The sequence below is a fragment of the Oncorhynchus kisutch genome, unplaced genomic scaffold (genome assembly GCF_002021735.2).
Source record: "Oncorhynchus kisutch isolate 150728-3 unplaced genomic scaffold, Okis_V2 Okis01b-Okis20b_hom, whole genome shotgun sequence".
In the NCBI taxonomy this organism is placed as follows: domain Eukaryota; kingdom Metazoa; phylum Chordata; class Actinopteri; order Salmoniformes; family Salmonidae; genus Oncorhynchus; species Oncorhynchus kisutch.
The window spans coordinates 9,855,740-9,876,162 of record NW_022261978.1 but is presented as its reverse complement, the minus strand read 5'-3'; the positions used below and the strand labels follow the sequence as shown (position 1 = coordinate 9,876,162).

The 20,423-nt window shown below is 43.8% G+C and overlaps 1 protein-coding gene across 1 annotated transcript in view; it reads left to right on the top strand.

The window, feature by feature from the left end:
* LOC109885717 (zinc finger protein OZF-like) overlaps window positions 1-18,973 on the top strand; it is a 24,316-nt gene extending 5,343 nt beyond the window's left edge. Inside the window, exon 4 of the mRNA XM_031811076.1 lies at window positions 16,647-18,973. Within this exon, the coding sequence (XP_031666936.1) occupies window positions 16,647-17,797 (1,151 nt within the window). The 3' untranslated portion in view covers window positions 17,798-18,973. The remainder of the gene's footprint in view (window positions 1-16,646) is intronic.
* Window positions 18,974-20,423: the final 1,450 nt, after the last annotated feature.

Genomic DNA, 20,423 nt, shown 5'->3' with positions numbered 1-20,423 from the left:
ACAATAAACAGGGACGTTCCATACCTGTTATAACCTGTCTAGGACAATAAACAGGGACATTCCATACCTGTTATAACCTGTCTAGGACAATAAACAGGGACGTTCCATACCTGTTATAACCTGTCTAGGACAATAAACAGGGACATTCCATACCTGTTATAACCTGTCTAGGACAATAAACAGGGACATTCCATACCTGTTATAACCTGTCTAGGACAATAAACAGGGACATTCCATACCTGTTATAACCTGTCTAGGACAATAAACAGGGACGTTCCATACCTGTTATAACCTGTCTAGGACAATAAACAGGGACATTCCATACCTGTTATAACCTGTCTAGGACAATAAACAGGGACATTCCATACCTGTTATAACCTGTCTAGGACAATAAACAGGGACGTTCCATACCTGTTATAACCTGTCTAGGACAATAAACAGGGACGTTCCATACCTGTTATAACCTGTCTAGGACAATAAACAGGGACATTCCATAAAGGTTGCAAGTTCAAATCCCCGAGCTGACAAGGTACAAATCTGTCGTTCTGCCCATGAACAAGCCTAGTTAAATAAAGGTAAATTTAAAAAAATACTCCGCCACCTCCCCCCAACAAACAAAAAAATATGATTGGCAAGTAGCCTAGTGATTAGAGCGTTGGACTAGTAACCGAAAGGTTGCTAGATCGAATTCCCCTCAACAAGACCGTTAACCCACGGTTTCTAGACCGTCATTATAAATAAGAATTGGTTCTTAATTGACTTTGTTAAATAAAGGTTAAACAACAACAACAACAGAAAGAAAACCGACCCTCCTCTGGCCTCTCCTGTAACCTAATTAGTTTGGTTTAACAGGCCAGGCGCTATAAACATCAGCCACATTCCTCAGCATATAGAGGTAGATACAGTAACCCACTCTCATACTGTACTCAACTCTCAGACAAAAAAATGTTGTCTATGAACAACACAAATGAACTATGTGGATCCCCAGTCATCAGACCTACTGTACAGAAACAGCATTTTGGTCAACAATCTAAAGATTTTTTTTAAAAACGTAACATTTTAGGGTTTAAATACCTAAATCCTTTCTCACTGCTTCCAGGGTTCAGATCAGGACTATCCACACACCTATTGTCTGACACAATTGTCAAATAAATGTATATATATATAAAGACAAAATACATGTCATGTCTTACCTGTGGTGAAAATGAAGAGAAGTAGAAGTCCCATCCCCGACCAAGAGATGTGTAGCCGCCGCATCTTGTGTCTGTACACATCTCAGTGACAGTCGGTCCAATAATTCCATCCAGACAGCTGAGGTCAGGAGAGAGCTGTGCGCTGCGTAATCGTTACCAGTCCTCAATCTGCCCAAACACTCGCTGACAAAACCAAGACAAGAGAAAACCTTGATTTCACTTCCCCCCCCTCTCACTTTTCTCCTCCCAGCCGAGTCTCCCGACCATCCCAGAGAAGAGAAGTGAACAAGGCTGGAATTCCCCGCCCCATTTTTTCCACTCTCTCTCTGTCCCTCTCCAACGGAAACCGGAGTGTTGTCAGCGGGAAAGACAGCCTGTAAATGAGACGCACGGGGCGTGTTTGTGTCTGTGTGCATGGAGGTGCTCTGCGTGTGTGTGTCTGTGTGTGTGTGAAAGCGAGAGAGGAACAGAGAGAGAGAGAGAGAGAGAGAGAGGTGGCAGTAGTACTAAGGTAGAGCCAACATGAGTCCTCCCGGCGTTTCCTGTGGTGTGTGTGGGGGAGGGGGGGGGGAGAGACAGGCGGACTACAGTGATCGCCACAAGAGGCGCGCTGCTCTGTTTTAATTAACAGTTTAAACGGAGCAGGAGGCTGTTAGCTTTTAATGGGACAGATGACAGAGCAGGTAATGAGTGTTTTAATGGGACAGGAACAGATGACAGAGCAGGTAATGAGTGTTTTAATGGGACAGGAACAGATGACAGAGCAGGTAATGAGTGTTTTAATGGGACAGAAATAGATGACAGAGCAGGTAACGAGTGTTTTAATGGGACAGGAACAGATGACAGAGCAGGTAATGAGTGTTTTAATGGGACAGGAACAGATGACAGAGCAGGTAATGAGTGTTTTAATGGGACAGGAACAGATGACAGAGCAGGTAATGAGTGTTTTAATGGGACAGGAACAGATGACAGAGCAGGTAATGAGTGTTTTAATGGGACAGGAACAGATGACAGAGCAGGTAATGAGTGTTTTAATGGGACAGGAACAGATGACAGAGCAGGTAATGAGTGTTTTAATGGGACAGGAACAGATGACAGAGCAGGTAATGAGTGTTTTAATGGGACAGAAACAGATGACAGAGCAGGTAATGATGTTTGTTGGCTTTGAGGAGTTTATCAAATCAGTCAATGGCTTCATACAGTTGAAGTCAGGAGTTTACATACACTGAGTCATTAAAACTCATTCATTTCAAACACTCCACAAATTTCATGTTCACAAACTATAGTTTTGGCAAATCGGACATCTACTTTTGTGCATGACACAAGTAATTTTTCCAACAATTGTTTACAGACAGATTATTTCACTGTGTCACTATTCCAGTGGGTCAGAAGTTTACATACACTAAGTTGACTCTGCCTTTAAACAGCTTGGAAAATTCCTGAAAATGATGTCATGGCTTTAGAAGCTTCTGATAGGCTAATTGACATTATTTGAGTCAATTGGAGGTGTACCTGTGGATGTATTTCAAGGCCTACCTTCAAACTCAGTGCCTCTCTACTTGACATCATGGGAAAATCAAAAGAAATCAGACAATACCTCAGAAAAAAAATCTGTCTGGTTCATCCCTGGGAGCAGTTTCCAAACGCCTGAAGGTACCACGTTCATCTTTACAAACAATAGTATGCAAGTATAAACACCATGGGACCACGCAGCCGTCATACTGCTCAATTAGGAGACACCATCATCCCAGTCACTTTTTACCCACTCCAATTCGCATACCGTCCCAACAGATCCACACTGGCCTTTCCCACCTGGACAAAAGGACCAACTATGTGAGAATGTTGTTCATTGGCTACAGCTCAGCGTTCAACACCATAGTGCCCTCAAAGCTCATCACTAAGCTAAGGACCCTGGGACTAAACACCTCCCTCTGCAACTGGATCCTGGACTTTCTGACATGTCGCCCCCAAGTGGTAAGGGTAGGTAACAACCACCCTGATCATCATTTGGCATGGGCCCTCAGATAATCAAAAACATTCTACAGCTGCACCATCGAGAGAATCTTGACTGGCTGCATCACCGCCTGGTATGGCAACTGCTTGGCATCCGTCCACAAGGCGCTACAGAGCGTAGTGCGTATTGCCCAGTACTTTACTGGGGACGAGCCCCCTGCCATTCAGGAACTCTATACCAGGTGGTGTCAGAGGGAAGTGGGTACGGCCCAGTACACCACTGAGGACAAGCCCCCTGCAATCCAGGATCTCTATACCAGGTGGTGTCAGAGGGAAGTGGTACGGCCCAGTACACCACTGGGGACGAGCCCCCTGCCATCCAGGACCTCTATACCAGGTGGTGTCAGAGGGTAGTGGGTACGGCCCAGTACATCACTGGGGACGAGCCCCCTGTTATCCAGGATCTCTATACCAGGTGGTGTCAGAGGAATGGCCCCCGCATTTTCAAAGCCACCCAAGCCAAAGACTGTTCTCTCTGCTATTACACGGCATGCGTTACCAATGCACCAAATGAACTCTACCCACACACTGGACACTGGACTCTACTCACACACACATACTGACATTCCACACACAGAAACACATACTGACACTCCACACACACATGCATATTGACGCCACACACTCTCACACATAAATTAAATAGTTATTTTCCTCATCAATCTACACAAAAAAAACATAATGACATCACAATACTACATAATGACATCACAATACCCCACAATGACATCACGATACCCCAGAATGACATCACACTACCCCATAATGACATCACAATACCCCATAATGACATCACAATACCCCATAATGACAAAGCAAAAACAGTTGTAATTTTTTTTGTTGCTAATTTATCAAATAAAAAATTAAATATCACATTTACATAAGTATTCAGACCCTTTACTCAGTACTTTGTTGAATCCCCTTTGGCAGTGATTAAAGCCTAGAGTCTTCTTGGGTATGACACTACAAGCTTGGCACACCTGTATTTGGGGAGTTTCTCCCATTCTTCTCTGCAGATCCTCTCAAGCTCTGTCAGGTTGGATGGGGAGCATCGCTGCACAGCTATTTTCAGGTCTCTCCAGAGCTGTCAGATCAGGTTCATGTTCGGGCTCTGGCTGCGACACTGAAGGACATTCAGAGACTTGTCCCCGAAGCCACTCCTGCGTTGTCTTGGCTGTGTGCTTAGGGGTCGTTGTCCTGTCGGAAGGTGAACCTTCGCTCCAGTCTGAGGTCCTAGGCTCTCTGGAGCAGGTTTTCATCAACGATCTCTCTCTCTCTCTACTTTGCTCAGTTCATCTTTACGTGCCTCCCATAGTCTGTTCTGGACTTGGGGACTGTGAAGAGACCTCTTGTGGCATGTCTTGTGGGGTATGCATGGGTGTCCGAGCTGTGTGCCAGTAGTTAGGACAGACAGCTCGGTGCATTCAACATGCCAATACCTCTCTCTCATGGTGAGATTGTAGATACCTGTTTTGATAGCGCAGTTTGTTTAGGGCAATTTTAGAGATAACTAGCTACTTCACATGCTGATATTGACTTTGGTATTATTGTGTGGATCAATCGATTATTAATTATTATTATTATATTTTTTTTAAATATACTTTTGTTTTGTTTTGTTACTGCTATGAGTCGACTGCGTTGGTGTGTTGTGCACATTACATAGGGAGAGAGAGAGGGGGTCAGAAAGAGGGAGAGAGGGTCAGAAAAAGTGGGAGAGGGTCAGAAAAACGTGGTAGAGAGGGTCAGAGGAAAGAGGGAGGGATTGAGGGGGGTAACGTTATGAAATTTGTCTAAAAAATAAAATACACTTTTCCCTCAACTGCGTTACCCACTTCAGTCAACAGATGGCGACGTAGGTCTTGAAGGTGTCAGAGTGACGTATAATATAATGGACGGGGGGCGCTTCTTCAAACAACAGTTAGACACATCTGTCCGATATAGCCGACATAATAAAGCTCTTTACAGAGATTTATTAGCCACTGTGTTTAAAACACCATTCTGTCGTGTTTACTTGTTACCCCTATTTTAATTTCATATTTACGTTTTGTTGTTTTGCCGACTGGCTCGTTAAGTTAGCAATAGCCTAGCTAATCCCCGATATGAGCTCACTTAGCTTCGCTCTTGTTAAAGAAGAGGAAGAGGAGGAGGAGGTCTGCTGGACGGAGAAAGAAGTTGTTGTGAAAGAGGAGGAGGAAGAGGAGGATGTTACCATAAAACAAGAAGTAGAGGCTGAGGCTGTTACAGTGAAAGAAGAAGAGAAAGACGTTTCAGTGAAAGAAGAGGAAGACCCGATCAGAGTGAAAGAGGAGGAGGATGAAGAGGAGGAGGCAGAGACAGGAGATCTGATTAACACTGGTAAGTACTATCTTAAAAACGGAGGTACTCTGCAGTTTAACTGATGTATGATTTTAAAGGTCAATCTGCAGTTCCTACATCCATATTTGGACTATAAATGAATGATGTCATTGATTCTTGAAGAATATAACTTAGAAATGCCCCGTGACCTACGTTCAGCTGTGGTTCCCCATCAGGACTTAAAATAGATGCTCCTTTTTACTCCAGTGTCTGTAAACAAAGTAAATGTTAACATGGTTGAAACTGTCGTTTTGATGTCATGGATGGTCAGTCCTTGCACCCATAACTCGTCAGCTACTACAGCGATTTGAAATGACTGCAACACTTAACAAAGAGATGCAATTAGTTTCAGAGTGGGTGGCAAGGAATAAGTTAGCCCTAAATATTTATACAACTAAAATAAGGAATAAGTTAGACCTAAATATTTATACAACTAAAATAAGGAATAAGTTAGCCCTAAATATTTATACAACTAAAATAAGGAATAAGTTAGACCTAAATATTTATACAACTAAAATAAGGAATAAGTTAGCCCTAAATATTTATACAACTACAATAAGGAATAAGTTAGACCTAAATATTTATACAACTAAAATAAGGAATAAGTTAGACCTAAATATTTATACAACTACAATAAGGAATAAGTTAGCCCTAAATATTTATACAACTACAATAAGGAATAAGTTAGACCTAAATATTTATACAACTAAAATAAGGAATAAGTTAGACCTAAATATTTATACAACTAAAATAAGGAATAAGTTAGACCTAAATATTTATACAACTAAAATAATTGTATTTGGGCCAAATGATTCATTAAACCCTAAACCTCAACAACATCTCGTAATGAATAATGTGAACATTGAGCAAGTTGAGGTGACTAAATTGCTTGGAGTGACCCTGTATTGTAATTATCATGGTCAAAACGTATTGATACAACTGTAGCTAAGATGGGGAGAAGTCTGTCTATAATAAAGTGCTGCTCTACCTTCTTAACAACACTATCAACAAGGCAGGTCCTAGTTTCTACCTTCTTAACAACACTATCAACAAGGCAGGTCCTACATGCCCTAGTTTCTACCTTCTTAACAACACTATCAACAAGACAGGTCCTACAGGCCCTAGTTTCTACCTTCTTAACAACACTATCAACAAGGCAGGTCCTACAGGCCCTAGTTTCTACCTTTTTAACAACACTATCAACAAGGCAGGTCCTACAGGCCCTAGTTTCTACCTTTTTAACAACACTATCAACAAGGCAGGTCCTACATGCCCTAGTTTCTACCTTCTTAACAACACTATCAACAAGGCAGCTCCTACAGGCCCTAGTTTCTACCTTCTTAACAACACTATCAACAAGGCAGGTCCTACAGGCCCTAGTTTCTACCTTCTTAACAACACTATCAACAAGGCAGGTCCTACAGGCCCTAGTTTCTACCTTCTTAACAACACTATCAACAAGGCAGGTCCTACAGGCCCTAGTTTCTACCTTCTTAACAACACTATCAACAAGGCAGGTCCTACAGGCCCTAGTTTCTACCTTCTTAACAACACTATCAACAAGGCAGGTCCTACAGGCCCTAGTTTCTACCTTCTTAACAACACTATCATCAAGGCAGGTCCTACAGGCCCTAGTTTCTACCTTCTTAACAACACTATCAACAAGGCAGGTCCTACAGGCCCTAGTTTCTACCTTCTTAACAACACTATCAACAAGGCAGGTCCTACAGGCCCTAGTTTCTACCTTTTTAACAACACTATCAACAAGGCAGGTCCTACAGGCCCTAGTTTCTACCTTTTTAACAACACTATCAACAAGGCAGGTCCTACAGGCCCTAGTTTCTACCTTTTTAACAACACTATCAACAAGGCAGGTCCTACATGCCCTAGTTTCTACCTTCTTAACAACACTATCAACAAGGCAGCTCCTACAGGCCCTAGTTTCTACCTTCTTAACAACACTATCAACAAGGCAGGTCCTACAGGCCCTAGTTTCTACCTTCTTAACAACACTATCAACAAGGCAGGTCCTACAGGCCCTAGTTTCTACCTTCTTAACAACACTATCAACAAGGCAGGTCCTACAGGCCCTAGTTTCTACCTTCTTAACAACACTATCAACAAGGCAGGTCCTACAGGCCCTAGTTTCTACCTTCTTAACAACACTATCAACAAGGCAGGTCCTACAGGCCCTAGTTTCTACCTTCTTAACAACACTATCATCAAGGCAGGTCCTACAGGCCCTAGTTTCTACCTTCTTAACAACACTATCAACAAGGCAGGTCCTACAGGCCCTAGTTTCTACCTTCTTAACAACACTATCATCAAGGCAGGTCCTACAGGCCCTAGTTTCTACCTTCTTAACAACACTATCAACAAGGCAGGTCCTACAGGCCCTAGTTTCTACCTTCTTAACAACACTATCAACAAGGCAGGTCCTACAGGCCCTAGTTTCTACCTTCTTAACAACACTATCATCAAGGCAGGTCCTACAGGCCCTAGTTTCTACCTTCTTAACAACACTATCAACAAGGCAGGTCCTACAGGCCCTAGTTTCTACCTTCTTAACAACACTATCATCAAGGCAGGTCCTAGAGGCCCTAGTTTCTACCTTCTTAACAACACTATCAACAAGGCAGATCCTACAGGCCCTAGTTTCTACCTTCTTAACAACACTATCAACAAGGCAGGTCCTACAGGCCCTAGTTTCTACCTTCTTAACAACACTATCAACAAGGTAGGTCCTACAGGCCCTAGTTTCTACCTTCTTAACAACGCTATCAACAAGGTAGGTCCTACAGGCCCTAGTTTCTACCTTCTTAACAGTACTATCAACAAGGCAGGTCCTACAGGCCCTAGTTTCTACCTTCTTAACAACACTATCAACAAGGCAGGTCCTACAGGCCCTAGTTTCTACCTTCTTAACAACACTATCAACAAGGCAGGTCCTACAGGCCCTAGTTTCTACCTTCTAAACAACACTATCAACAAGGCAGGTCCTACAGGCCCTAGTTTCTACCTTCTTAACAACACTATCAACAAGGCAGGTCCTACAGGCCCTGGTTTCTACCTTCTTAACAGCACTATCAACAAGGCAGGTCCTACAGGCCCTGGTTTCTACCTTCTTAACAGCACTATCAACAAGGCAGGTCCTACAGGCCCTGGTTTCTACCTTCTTAACAACACTATCAACAAGGCAGGTCCTACAGGCCCTAGTTTCTACCTTCTTAACAACACTATCAACAAGGCAGGTCCTAGTTTCTAACTTCTTAACAGCACTATCAACAAGGCAGGTCCTTACAGGCCCTAGTTTTGTCACACCTAGACTACTGTTCAGTCGGATGCCACAAAGAGGGACTCCAAGGGCCAATTGGCTCAGAACAGAGCAGCACGGCTGGCCCTTGGATGAACACAGAGAGCTGATATTAATACTATACATGTCAAGCTCTCCTGGCTCAAAGTGGAGGAGAGATTGACTTCATCACTACTTTTATTTATGAGAGGTATTGTCATGTTGAATGCACCGAGCTGTCTGTCTGATATGCCGAGTCCCCTAAGAGCTGAAAGCTTTGCTGGCCTTTCTGGTTAATGTGGGCACCCTGGTGTTAATGTAGGCACCCTGGTGTTAATGTAGGCGCCCTGGTGTTAATGTAGGCACCCTGGTGTTAATGTAGGCACCCTGGTGTTAATGTAGGCACCCTGGTGTTAATGTAGGCGCCCTGGTGTTAATGTAGGCGCCCTGGTGTTAATGTAGGCGCCCTGGTGTTAATGTAGGCGCCCTGGTGTTAATGTAGGCGCCCTGGTGTTAATGTAGGCGCCCTGGTGTTAATGTAGGCACCCTGGTGTTAATGCAGGTTAATGCAGTTGCCGTCTGGTATTCGGAGGGCCCCCTGATGTGAATGCAGGTGCCGTCTGGTATTCGGAGGGCCCCCTGGTATTAATGTAGGTATCCTGGTATTCAGAGGGCCCCCTGGTGTTAATGCAGGGGCCGTCTGTGCACCAATCACACCAGGGAACCCTCTAATCAAAACTGATTCAAGCCCTCACATGGTTTATAGACTAATTTGTCACATATCTTGTTGGATATTTTATAAGGATGTTTATAACCATGAACTGTTGTGGAAACCTCAGCTAAACTCTTCCTGGGGTTCAGAACATGAAACATGACATAATAGATGGTTGACTCCACTCTCCCAGCCAGCTGGTTGGTTGGTTCACAGAGAACATGAAACATGACATAATAGATGGTTGACTCCACTCTCCCAGCCAGCTGGTTGGTTGGTTCACAGAGAACATGAAACATGACATAATAGATGGTTGACTCCACTCTCCCAGCCAGCTGGTTGGTTGGTTCACAGAGAACATGAAACATGACATAATAGATGGTTGACTCCACTCTCCCAGCCAGCTGGTTGGTTGGTTCACAGAGAACATGAAACATGACATAATAGATGGTTGACTCCACTCTCCCAGCCAGCTGGTTGGTTGGTTCACAGAGAACATGAAACATGACATAATAGATGGTTGACTCCACTCTCCCAGCCAGCTGGTTGGTTGGTTCACAGAGAACATGAAACATGACATAATAGATGGTTGACTCCACTCTCCCAGCCAGCTGGTTGGTTGGTTCACAGAGAACATGAAACATGACATAATAGATGGTTGACTCCACTCTCCCAGCCAGCTGGTTGGTTGGTTCACAGAGAACATGAAACATGACATAATAGATGGTTGACTCCACTCTCCCAGCCAGCTGGTTGGTTGGTTCACAGAGAACATGAAACATGACATAATAGATGGTTGACTCCACTCTCCCAACCAGCTGGTTGGTTGGTTCACAGAGAACATGAAACATGACATAATAGATGGTTGACTCCACTCTCCCAGCCAGCTGGTTGGTTGGTTCACAGAGAACATGAAACATGACATAATAGATGGTTGACTCCACTCTCCCAGCCAGCTGGTTGGTTGGTTCACAGAGAACATGAAACATGACATAATAGATGGTTGACTCCACTCTCCCAGCCAGCTGGTTGGTTGGTTCACAGAGAACATGAAACATGACATAATAGATGGTTGACTCCACTCTCCCAGCCAGCTGGTTGGTTGGTTCACAGAGAACATGAAACATGACATAATAGATGGTTGACTCCACTCTCCCAGCCAGCTGGTTGGTTGGTTCACAGAGAACATGAAACATGACATAATAGATGGTTGACTCCACTCTCCCAACCAGCTGGTTGGTTGGTTCACAGAGAACATGAAACATGACATAATAGATGGTTGACTCCACTCTCCCAGCCAGCTGGTTGGTTGGTTCACAGAGAACATGAAACATGAAACATGACATAATAGATGGTTGACTCCACTCTCCCAGCCAGCTGGTTGGTTGGTTCACAGAGAACATGAAACATGACATAATAGATGGTTGACTCCACTCTCCCAGCCAGCTGGTTGGTTGGTTCACAGAGAACATGAAACATGACATAATAGATGGTTGACTCCACTCTCCCAGCCAGCTGGTTGGTTGGTTCACAGAGAACATGAAACATGACATAATAGATGGTTGACTCCACTCTCCCAGCCAGCTGGTTGGTTGGTTCACAGAGAACATGAAACATGACATAATAGATGGTTGACTCCACTCTCCCAACCAGCTGGTTGGTTGGTTCACAGAGAACATGAAACATGACATAATAGATGGTTGACTCTACTCTCCCAGCCAGCTGGTTGGTTGGTTCACAGAGAACATGAAACATGACATAATAGATGGTTGACTCCACTCTCCCAGCCAGCTGGTTGGTTGGTTCACAGAGAACATGAAACATGACATAATAGATGGTTGACTCCACTCTCCCAGCCAGCTGGTTGGTTGGTTCACAGAGAACATGAAACATGACATAATAGATGGTTGACTCCACTCTCCCAGCCAGCTGGTTGGTTGGTTCACAGAGAACATGAAACATGACATAATAGATGGTTGACTCCACTCTCCCAGCCAGCTGGTTGGTTGGTTCACAGAGAACATGAAACATGACATAATAGATGGTTGACTCCACTCCCCCAGCCAGCTGGTTGGTTGGTTCACAGAGAACATGAAACATGACATAATAGATGGTTGACTCCACTCTCCCAACCAGCTGGTTGGTTGGTTCACAGAGAACATGAAACATGACATAATAGATGGTTGACTCCACTCTCCCAGCCAGCTGGTTGGTTGGTTCACAGAGAACATGAAACATGACATAATAGATGGTTGACTCCACTCTCCCAGCCAGCTGGTTGGTTGGTTCACAGAGAACATGAAACATGACATAATAGATGGTTGACTCCACTCTCCCAGCCAGCTGGTTGGTTGGTTCACAGAGAACATGAAACATGACATAATAGATGGTTGACTCCACTCCCCCAGCCAGCTGGTTGGTTGGTTCACAGAGAACATGAAACATGACATAATAGATGGTTGACTCCACTCTCCCAGCCAGCTGGTTGGTTGGTTCACAGAGAACATGAAACATGACATAATAGATGGTTGACTCCACTCTCCCAGCCAGCTGGTTGGTTGGTTCACAGAGAACATGAAACATGACATAATAGATGGTTGACTCCACTCTCCCAGCCAGCTGGTTGGTTGGTTCACAGAGAACATGAAACATGACATAATAGATGGTTGACTCCACTCTCCCAGCCAGCTGGTTGGTTGGTTCACAGAGAACATGAAACATGACATAATAGATGGTTGACTCCACTCTCCCAGCCAGCTGGTTGGTTGGTTCACAGAGAACATGAAACATGACATAATAGATGGTTGACTCCACTCTCCCAGCCAGATGGTTGGTTGGTTCACAGAGAACATGAAACATGACATAATAGATGGTTGACTCCACTCTCCCAGCCAGATGGTTGGTTGGTTCTATGTACACTCCACTCTCCCAGCCATCTGGTTGGTTGGTTCACACAGAACATGAAACATGACATAGTAGATGGTTGAATGTACACTCCACTCTCCCAGCCAGCTGGTTGGTTGAATGTACACCCCACTCTCCCAGCCATCTGGTTGGTTGACTGTACACCCCACTCTCCCAGCCATCTGGTTGGTTGACTGTACGCCCCACTCTCCCAGCCATCTGGTTGGTTGACTGTACACCCCACTCTCCCAGCCAGCTGATTGGCTGAATGTACACACCACCCAGCCAGCTGGTTGGTTGGTTGACTGTACACCCCACTCAGCCGGTTGGTTGGTTGACTGTACACCCCACTCAGCCGGTTGGTTGGTTGACTGTGCACCCCACTCTCCCAGCCAGCTGGTTGGTTGGTTGACTGTACACCCCACTCTCCCAGCCATCTGGTTGGTTGACTGTACACCCCACTCTCCCAGCCATCTGGTTGGTTGACTGTACGCCCCACTCTCCCAGCCATCTGGTTGGTTGACTGTACACCCCACTCTCCCAGCCAGCTGATTGGCTGAATGTACACACCACCCAGCCAGCTGGTTGGTTGGTTGACTGTACACCCCACTCAGCCGGTTGGTTGGTTGACTGTACACCCCACTCAGCCGGTTGGTTGGTTGACTGTACACCCCACTCTCCCAGCCGGTTGGTTGGTTGACTGTGCACCCCACTCTCCCAGCCAGCTGGTTGGTTGGTTGACTGTACACCCCACTCTCCCAGCCAGCTGGCTGGTTGGTTGACTGTACACCCCACTCTCCCAGCCGGTTGGTTGGTTGACTGTACACCCCACTCTCCCAGCCACCTGGTTGGTTGGTTGAATGTACACCCCACCCAGCCGGTTGGTTGGTTGGTTGACTGTACACCCCACTCTCCCAGCCAGCTGATTGGCTGAATGTACACACCACCCAGCCAGCTGGTTGGTTGGTTGAATGTACACCCCACTCTCCCAGCCAGCTGGTTGGTTGGTTGACTGTACACCAATCTGCTGGGGACTCGCGTGCTATTAAAATGTATCAATCTGCTGGGGACTCGCGTGCTATTAAAATGTATCAATCTGCTGGGGACTCGCGTGCTATTAAAATGTAGCAATCTGCTGGGGACTCGCGTGCTATTAAAATGTATCAATCTGCTGGGGACTCGCGTGCTATTAAAATGTAGCAATCTGCTGGGGACTCGCGTGCTATTAAAATGTAGCAATCTGCTGGGGACTCGCATGCTATTAAAATGTAGCAATCTGCTGGGGACTCGCGTGCTATTAAAATGTAGCAATCTGCTGGGGACTCGCGTGCTATTAAAATGTATCAATCTGCTGGGGACTCGCGTGCTATTAAAATGTATCAATCTGCTGGGGACTCGCGTGCTATTAAAATGTATCAATCTGCTGGGGACTCGCGTGCTATTAAAATGTATCAATCTGCTGGGGACTCGCGTGCTATTAAAATGTATCAATCTGCTGGGGACTCGCATGGAGAGTCGCTAGTGCGCGAAGAGACAAGGATATCCCTACTGGCCAAACCCTCCCTAACCCGGACGACGCTGGGCCAATTTGTGCGTCGCCCCATGGACCTCCCGGTCGCGGCCAGCTGCGACAGAGCCTGGGCTCAAACCCAGAGTCTCTGGTGGCACAGCTAGCACTGTGATGAAAGAAACCAATTTTGACCGAACACTTTGATCCGAATAAGGGTTCTAAGAGACTCTAGGCATCTTTAAATGCTTCCCTGTCAAAACATCCAATAGGATGGGTCCTTCCTGGACTACGATCAGTTTCCACCACTGTACCCCTCTACTAGCTCCAACCAGGAAATGGCTCGTTGTTCGACTCCAGGTGAAATGGATGGGGTGTCGGAACCAGAAATAAGGAGAAGGATCGTTCTCGGGGAGCGCCTGCATGCCTTACCCTCGTGTCCGGGACTTTATACTTTCAAAATCGCCTTGAGCTGTCTTCTGCCAGGGGGGGTGTTCTCTCAGTGGATGTCCCTCCAGCTACTCCCTGTTCTAGTCAATCGACTGTCTGGGCACAGCCTGGACTAGAGGTCGACCGATTATGATTTTTCAACGCCGATACCGATTATTGGAGGACCTCTGAGAAAAAAAGCCGATACCGATTAATCGTCCAATTTCTTTTTTTATATATATATTTTTTAATCTTATTTAGTTGTGATAATAACAATTACAACAATACTGAATGAACACTTATTTTAATATAATACATCAATTAAATCAATTTCGCCTCCAATAAATAATGAAACATGTTCAATTTGGTTTAAATAATGCAAGATCAAAGTGTTGGAGAAGTAAAAGTGCAATATGTGCCATGTAAGAAAGCTAACGTTTAAATTCCTCGCTCAGAACATGAGAACATATGAAAGCTGGTGGTTCCTTTTAACATGAGTCTTCAATATTCCCAGGTAAGAAGTTTTAGGTTGTAGTTATTATAGGAATTATAGGACTATTTCCCTCTATACCATTTGTATTTCATTAACCTTTGACTATTGGATGTTCTTATAGGCACTTTAGTATTGCCAGTGTAACAGTATAGCTTCCATACCTCTCCTCGCTCCTCCCTGGGCTCGACCCAGGAACACAATGACAACAGCCACCCTCGGGGCAGCGTTACCAATGCAGAGCAATGGGAACAACCACTCCAAGTCTCAGAGCGAGTGACGTTTGAAACGCTATTAGCGCACACCCCGCTAACTAGCTAGCCATTTCACTTCGGTTACACCAGCCTCATCTCGGGAGTTGATAGGCTTGAAGTCATAAACAGCGCAATGCTTGACGCACAACGAAGAGCTGCTGGCAAAGCGCACGAAAATGCTGTTTGAATGAATGCTTACGCACCTGCTTCTGCCTACCACCGCTCAGTCAGATACTTGTATGCTTGTATGCTCAGTCAGATTATATGCAAAGCAGGACACGCTAGATAATTTCTAGTAATATCATCAACCATGTGTAGTTAACTATTGATTATGATTGATTGTTTTTTATAAGATAAGTTTAATGCTAGCTAGCAACTTACCTTGGCTTACTACATTCGCGTAACAGGCAGTCTCCTTGTGGAGAGCAACGAGAGAGAGGCAGGTTGTTGTTGCATTGGACTAGTTAACTGTAAGGTTGCAAGATTAGATCCCCCGAGCTGACAAGGTACAAATCTGTCGCCCCTGAACAAGGCAGTTAATCCAGCGTTCCTAGGCCGTCATTGAAAATAAGAATGTGTTCTTAACTGACTTGCCTAGTTAAATAAAGGTATAAAAAAAAAATCTAAGAATCAAAGAATATATAGAATCATAGAATCAGATTTAAAAGAAACAGATTAAAAAAATACAGAGACACAAACATAGACATGTCAAACCAACACACATTACATAACAGCACTATACACACAGATACACATGGATGCTGTGTTATAGATAAGTGGTAGAGTTAGAGCCCTAATTGATCCTCTGGTTTTATTGGCTGTGGTTTTATTGGCTGTGGTTTTTATTGGCTGTGGTTTTATTGGCTGTGGTTTTTATTGGCTGTGGTTTTTATTGGCTGTGGTTTTATTGGCTGTGATTTTTATTGGCTGTGGTTTTATTGGCTGTGGTTTTATTGGCTGTGGTTTTATTGGCTGTGGTTTTATTGGCTGTGGTTTTTATTGGCTGTGGTTTTTATTGGCTGTGGTTTTTATTGGCTGTGGTTTTATTGGCTGTGGTTTTTATTGGCTGTGGTTTTTATTGGCTGTGGTTTTTATTGGCTGTGGTTTTATTGGCTGTGGTTTTATTGGCTGTGGTTTTTTTATTGGCTGTGTTGTTTTTTTATTGGCTGTGGTTTTTATTGGCTGTGGTTTTTATTGGCTGTGGTTTTTATTGGCTGTGGTTTAGCTGATAATCAGTAAAGCTGATAATAAAATAATACCATTAGTAATACTGGGGACCTAAAGTCGTCTGGATCACTGCTGAAGGTTTCAACAACTGTAATAACATATTGTAAGACCAAAGTCATAGATATTACTACTAATGTGAAAAATGAAGACAAAATATGACTATTGTTCTTCACTTGACCATCAGATTGTTAGAAGACAGTTGTCAAAAAAAGTTTGTAAAAGCATTTAAACATTCACTACAGTGACTGTCTTACTTTGTTGTTCACACAGGAGAGAGACGTGACTGTCGTGTATCCTCTGGGGAGCCTCAACAACATCATGATGCTGACGAGGCTGAGAAGAGTCTCTCCAAATCAGAACACCTCAAGAAACCCCAGCGGAGATCCACAGGGAAGAAACCTCACCACTGCTCTGACTGTGGGAAGAGTTTCACCTCTTCAACAGAACTTAAAATACACCACAGAATCCATACAGGAGAGAAACCTTATAGCTGCACTGACTGTTTGAAGAGATTTTCTCAACTAGGGAACCTGACAAAACACCAGTTGACACACACAGGAGAGAAGCCTTACCGCTGCTCTGACTGTGAGAGGACCTTTTCAACATCACAGCGTTTAAAGCTGCACCAGCGAACGCACACTGGAGAGAAGCCTTACCACTGCTCAGACTGTGGGAAAAGTTTAACCTCCTCAAGTGAACTGATTATACACCAGCGAACACATACAGGAGAGAGGCCATATGGCTGTGATCAATGCGGGAAGCGATTCACTCAGTCATCAAACCTGACTGTACACAAGAGAATACACACTGGAGAGAAGCCTTATCGCTGCTCCAACTGTGGATTGAGCTTTACTACCTCAAGCTATCTGATAACACACCAGAGAACACATACAGGAGAGAAGCCTTATAGCTGTGATCAATGTGGGAAGAGTTTTACTCAGCCAAGTCACCTGATTGTACACCAGAGAATACACACTGGAGAAAAACCTTACCACTGCTCTGACTGTGGGAAGGGTTTTGTTAGATCATCACATTTAAAATCTCACCAGAGAACACACACAGGAGAGAAGCCTCACCACTGCTCTGAATGTGGGAAGAGTTTTGCTTTATTAGACATACTGATAGTACATCAGAGAACCCACACTGGTGAAAAGCCTTACCACTGCCCAGACTGTGGGAAGAGATGTACTACCTCAAGTAACCTGATATCACACAAGAGAACCCACACTGGAGAGAAACCTTACCACTGCTCTGACTGCGGGACGAGTTGTTCTACCTCAAGCAACCTGGCAGTACACCAGAGAACACACACAGGAGAGAAGCCTTATGGCTGTGATCAGTGTGACAAGAGATACTCTCATTCAAGTTCTCTGATTAAACATCAGAAAATACACTCAGGAGATCCACAGAGTGTAGAATGACCTCCGCCAAGACCTGGGTAGTTGAACACAGAGTGTGGAATGATTTCCAACACCAGACCTGGGTAGTAGAACACAGAGTGTAGAATGATCTCCAACACCAGACCTGGGTAGTAGAACACAGAGTGTAGAATGTTCTCCAACACCAGACCTGGGTAGTAGAACACAGTGTAGAATGATCTCCAACACCAGACCTGGGTAGTAGATCACAGAGTGTAGAATGTTCTCCAACACCAGACCTGGGTAGTAGATCACAGAGTGTAGAATGTTCTCCAACACCAGACCTGGGTAGTAGATCACAGAGTGTGGAATGATCTCCAACACCAGACCTGGGTAGTAGATCACAGAGTGTGGAATGATCTCCAACACCAGACCTGGGTAGTAGAACACAGAGTGTGGAATGATCTCCAACACCAGACCTGGGTAGTAGAACACAGAGTGTGGAATGATCTCCAACACCAGACCTGGGTAGGAGAGGCCACTCTGTGTTCTATCTTATAATTAAACATATTTAGAAAGCTGTGGAAATAAATAAATTAATGTTAATATTAATTCAAACACGTTTATTCTCTTATACACCTTAATACTTAATATTTTCAAATTATATTATGTGAGCTTATAACATTAAAAAAATATATTAAAATGTTTAAAGTATAGTTGTTTTTTAATAGAAAAGTACGAATGTTACTTTACCTAACAAGCAAAATACTTAAATCCATGTAATTATGTTAAATCTATGGAATTATGTTAAATCTATGGAATTATGTTAAATCTATGGAATTATGTTAAATCCATGTAATTATGTTAAATACATGTAATTTTGTCCTTGGACACATTTAACTGAACTACTGGTGAATACCATTCATTCCTCTGGATGACATCACGGTATCCAGGAGTTTAATATATAAACATTTAACTGAACTACTGGTGAATACCATTCATTCCTCTGGATGACGTCACGGTATCCAGGAGTTTAATATATAAACATTTAACTGAACTACTGGTGAATACCATTCATTCCTCTGGATGACGTCACGGTATCCAGGAGTTTAATATATAAACTGTTGGTCCTCAGTCTCATGGTACAGCGTAAAGTATTCACCCCCCCATGGCATTTTTCCTATTTTGTTGCATTACAACCTGTAATTTAAATGGATTTTTATTTGGATTTCATGTAATGGACAAACACAAAATAGTCCAAATTGGTGAAGTGAAATGAAAAAAATATATTTATTTCCCAAAATTATATATATAAAAAAAATAACTGAATAGTGGTGTGTGCATATGTATTCCCCCCTTTTGCTATGAAGCCCCTCAATAAGATCTGGTGCAACCAATTACCTTCAGAAGTCACATCATTAGTTAGATTATACACAGGTAGACTTTATTTAAGTGTCACATGATCTCAGTATATATACACCTGTTCTGAAAGGCCCCAGAGTCTACAACACCACCAAGCAAGCGACACCATGAAGATAAAGGAGCCCAACAGGTCAGGGACAAAGTTGTGGAGAAGTACAGATCAGGGTTGGGTTATAAAAAATATCAGAAACTTTGAACATCCCATTATTATTATTATTAAAAAATGTAAAGAATATGGAACCACAACAAACCTGCCAAGAGAGGCAGGTTTGGCACCAAAACTTGCAGACCAGGCAAGGAGGGCATTAATCAGAGAGGCAACAAAGAGACCAAAGATAACCCTGAAGGAGCTGCAAAGCTCCACAGCGGAGATTGGAGTATCTGTCCGTAGGACCACTTTAAGCCGTACAATCCCCAGAGCTGGGCTTTATGGAAGAATGTCCAGAAAAAAGCAATTTCTTAAAGACAAAAGTAAGCAATCATGTTTGGCGTTTGCCAAAGGGCATGTGGGAAACTCCCAAAACATATGGAAGAAGGTACTCTGGTCAGATGAGACTAAAATTGGGCTTTTTGGCCATCAAGGAAACGCTATGTCTGGCGCAAACCCAACACCTCTCATCACCCCAAGAACACCATCCCCACAGTGAAGCATGGTGGAGGCAGCATCATGCTGTGGGGATGTTTTTCATTGGCACGGACTGGGAAACTGGTCAGAATTGAAGGAATGATGGATGGCGCTAAATACAGGGTAATTCTTGAGGGGAAACCTGTTTCAGTCTTCCAGAGATTTGAGACTGGACGGAGGTTCACCTTCCAGCAGGACAATGACCCTAGGCATACTGCTAAAGCAACACTTGAGTGGTTTAAGGGGAAACATTTAAATGTATTGGAATGGCCTAGTCAAAGCCCAGACCTCAATCCAATTGAGAATCTGTGGTATTACCTAAAGAAGGTGGCTCTACAAAATATTGACTTTTGGGGGGGGGGTTGAATAGTTATGCACGCTCAAGTCTTCAGTTGTTTTGCCTTATTTCTTGTTTGTTTCACAATAAAAAATATTTTGAATCTTCAAAGTGGTAGGCATGTTGTGTTAATCAAGTGATACAATCCCCCCAAAAATCTATTTTAATTCCAGGTTGTAAGGCAACAAAATAGGAAAAATGCCAAGCGGGTGAATACTTTCGCAAGCCACTGTAGCTTGTATCTTATTTCATGATATCAACTGAATAATGTTGAATGTTTCTATCAATGTTTATTTTGTTTTTCA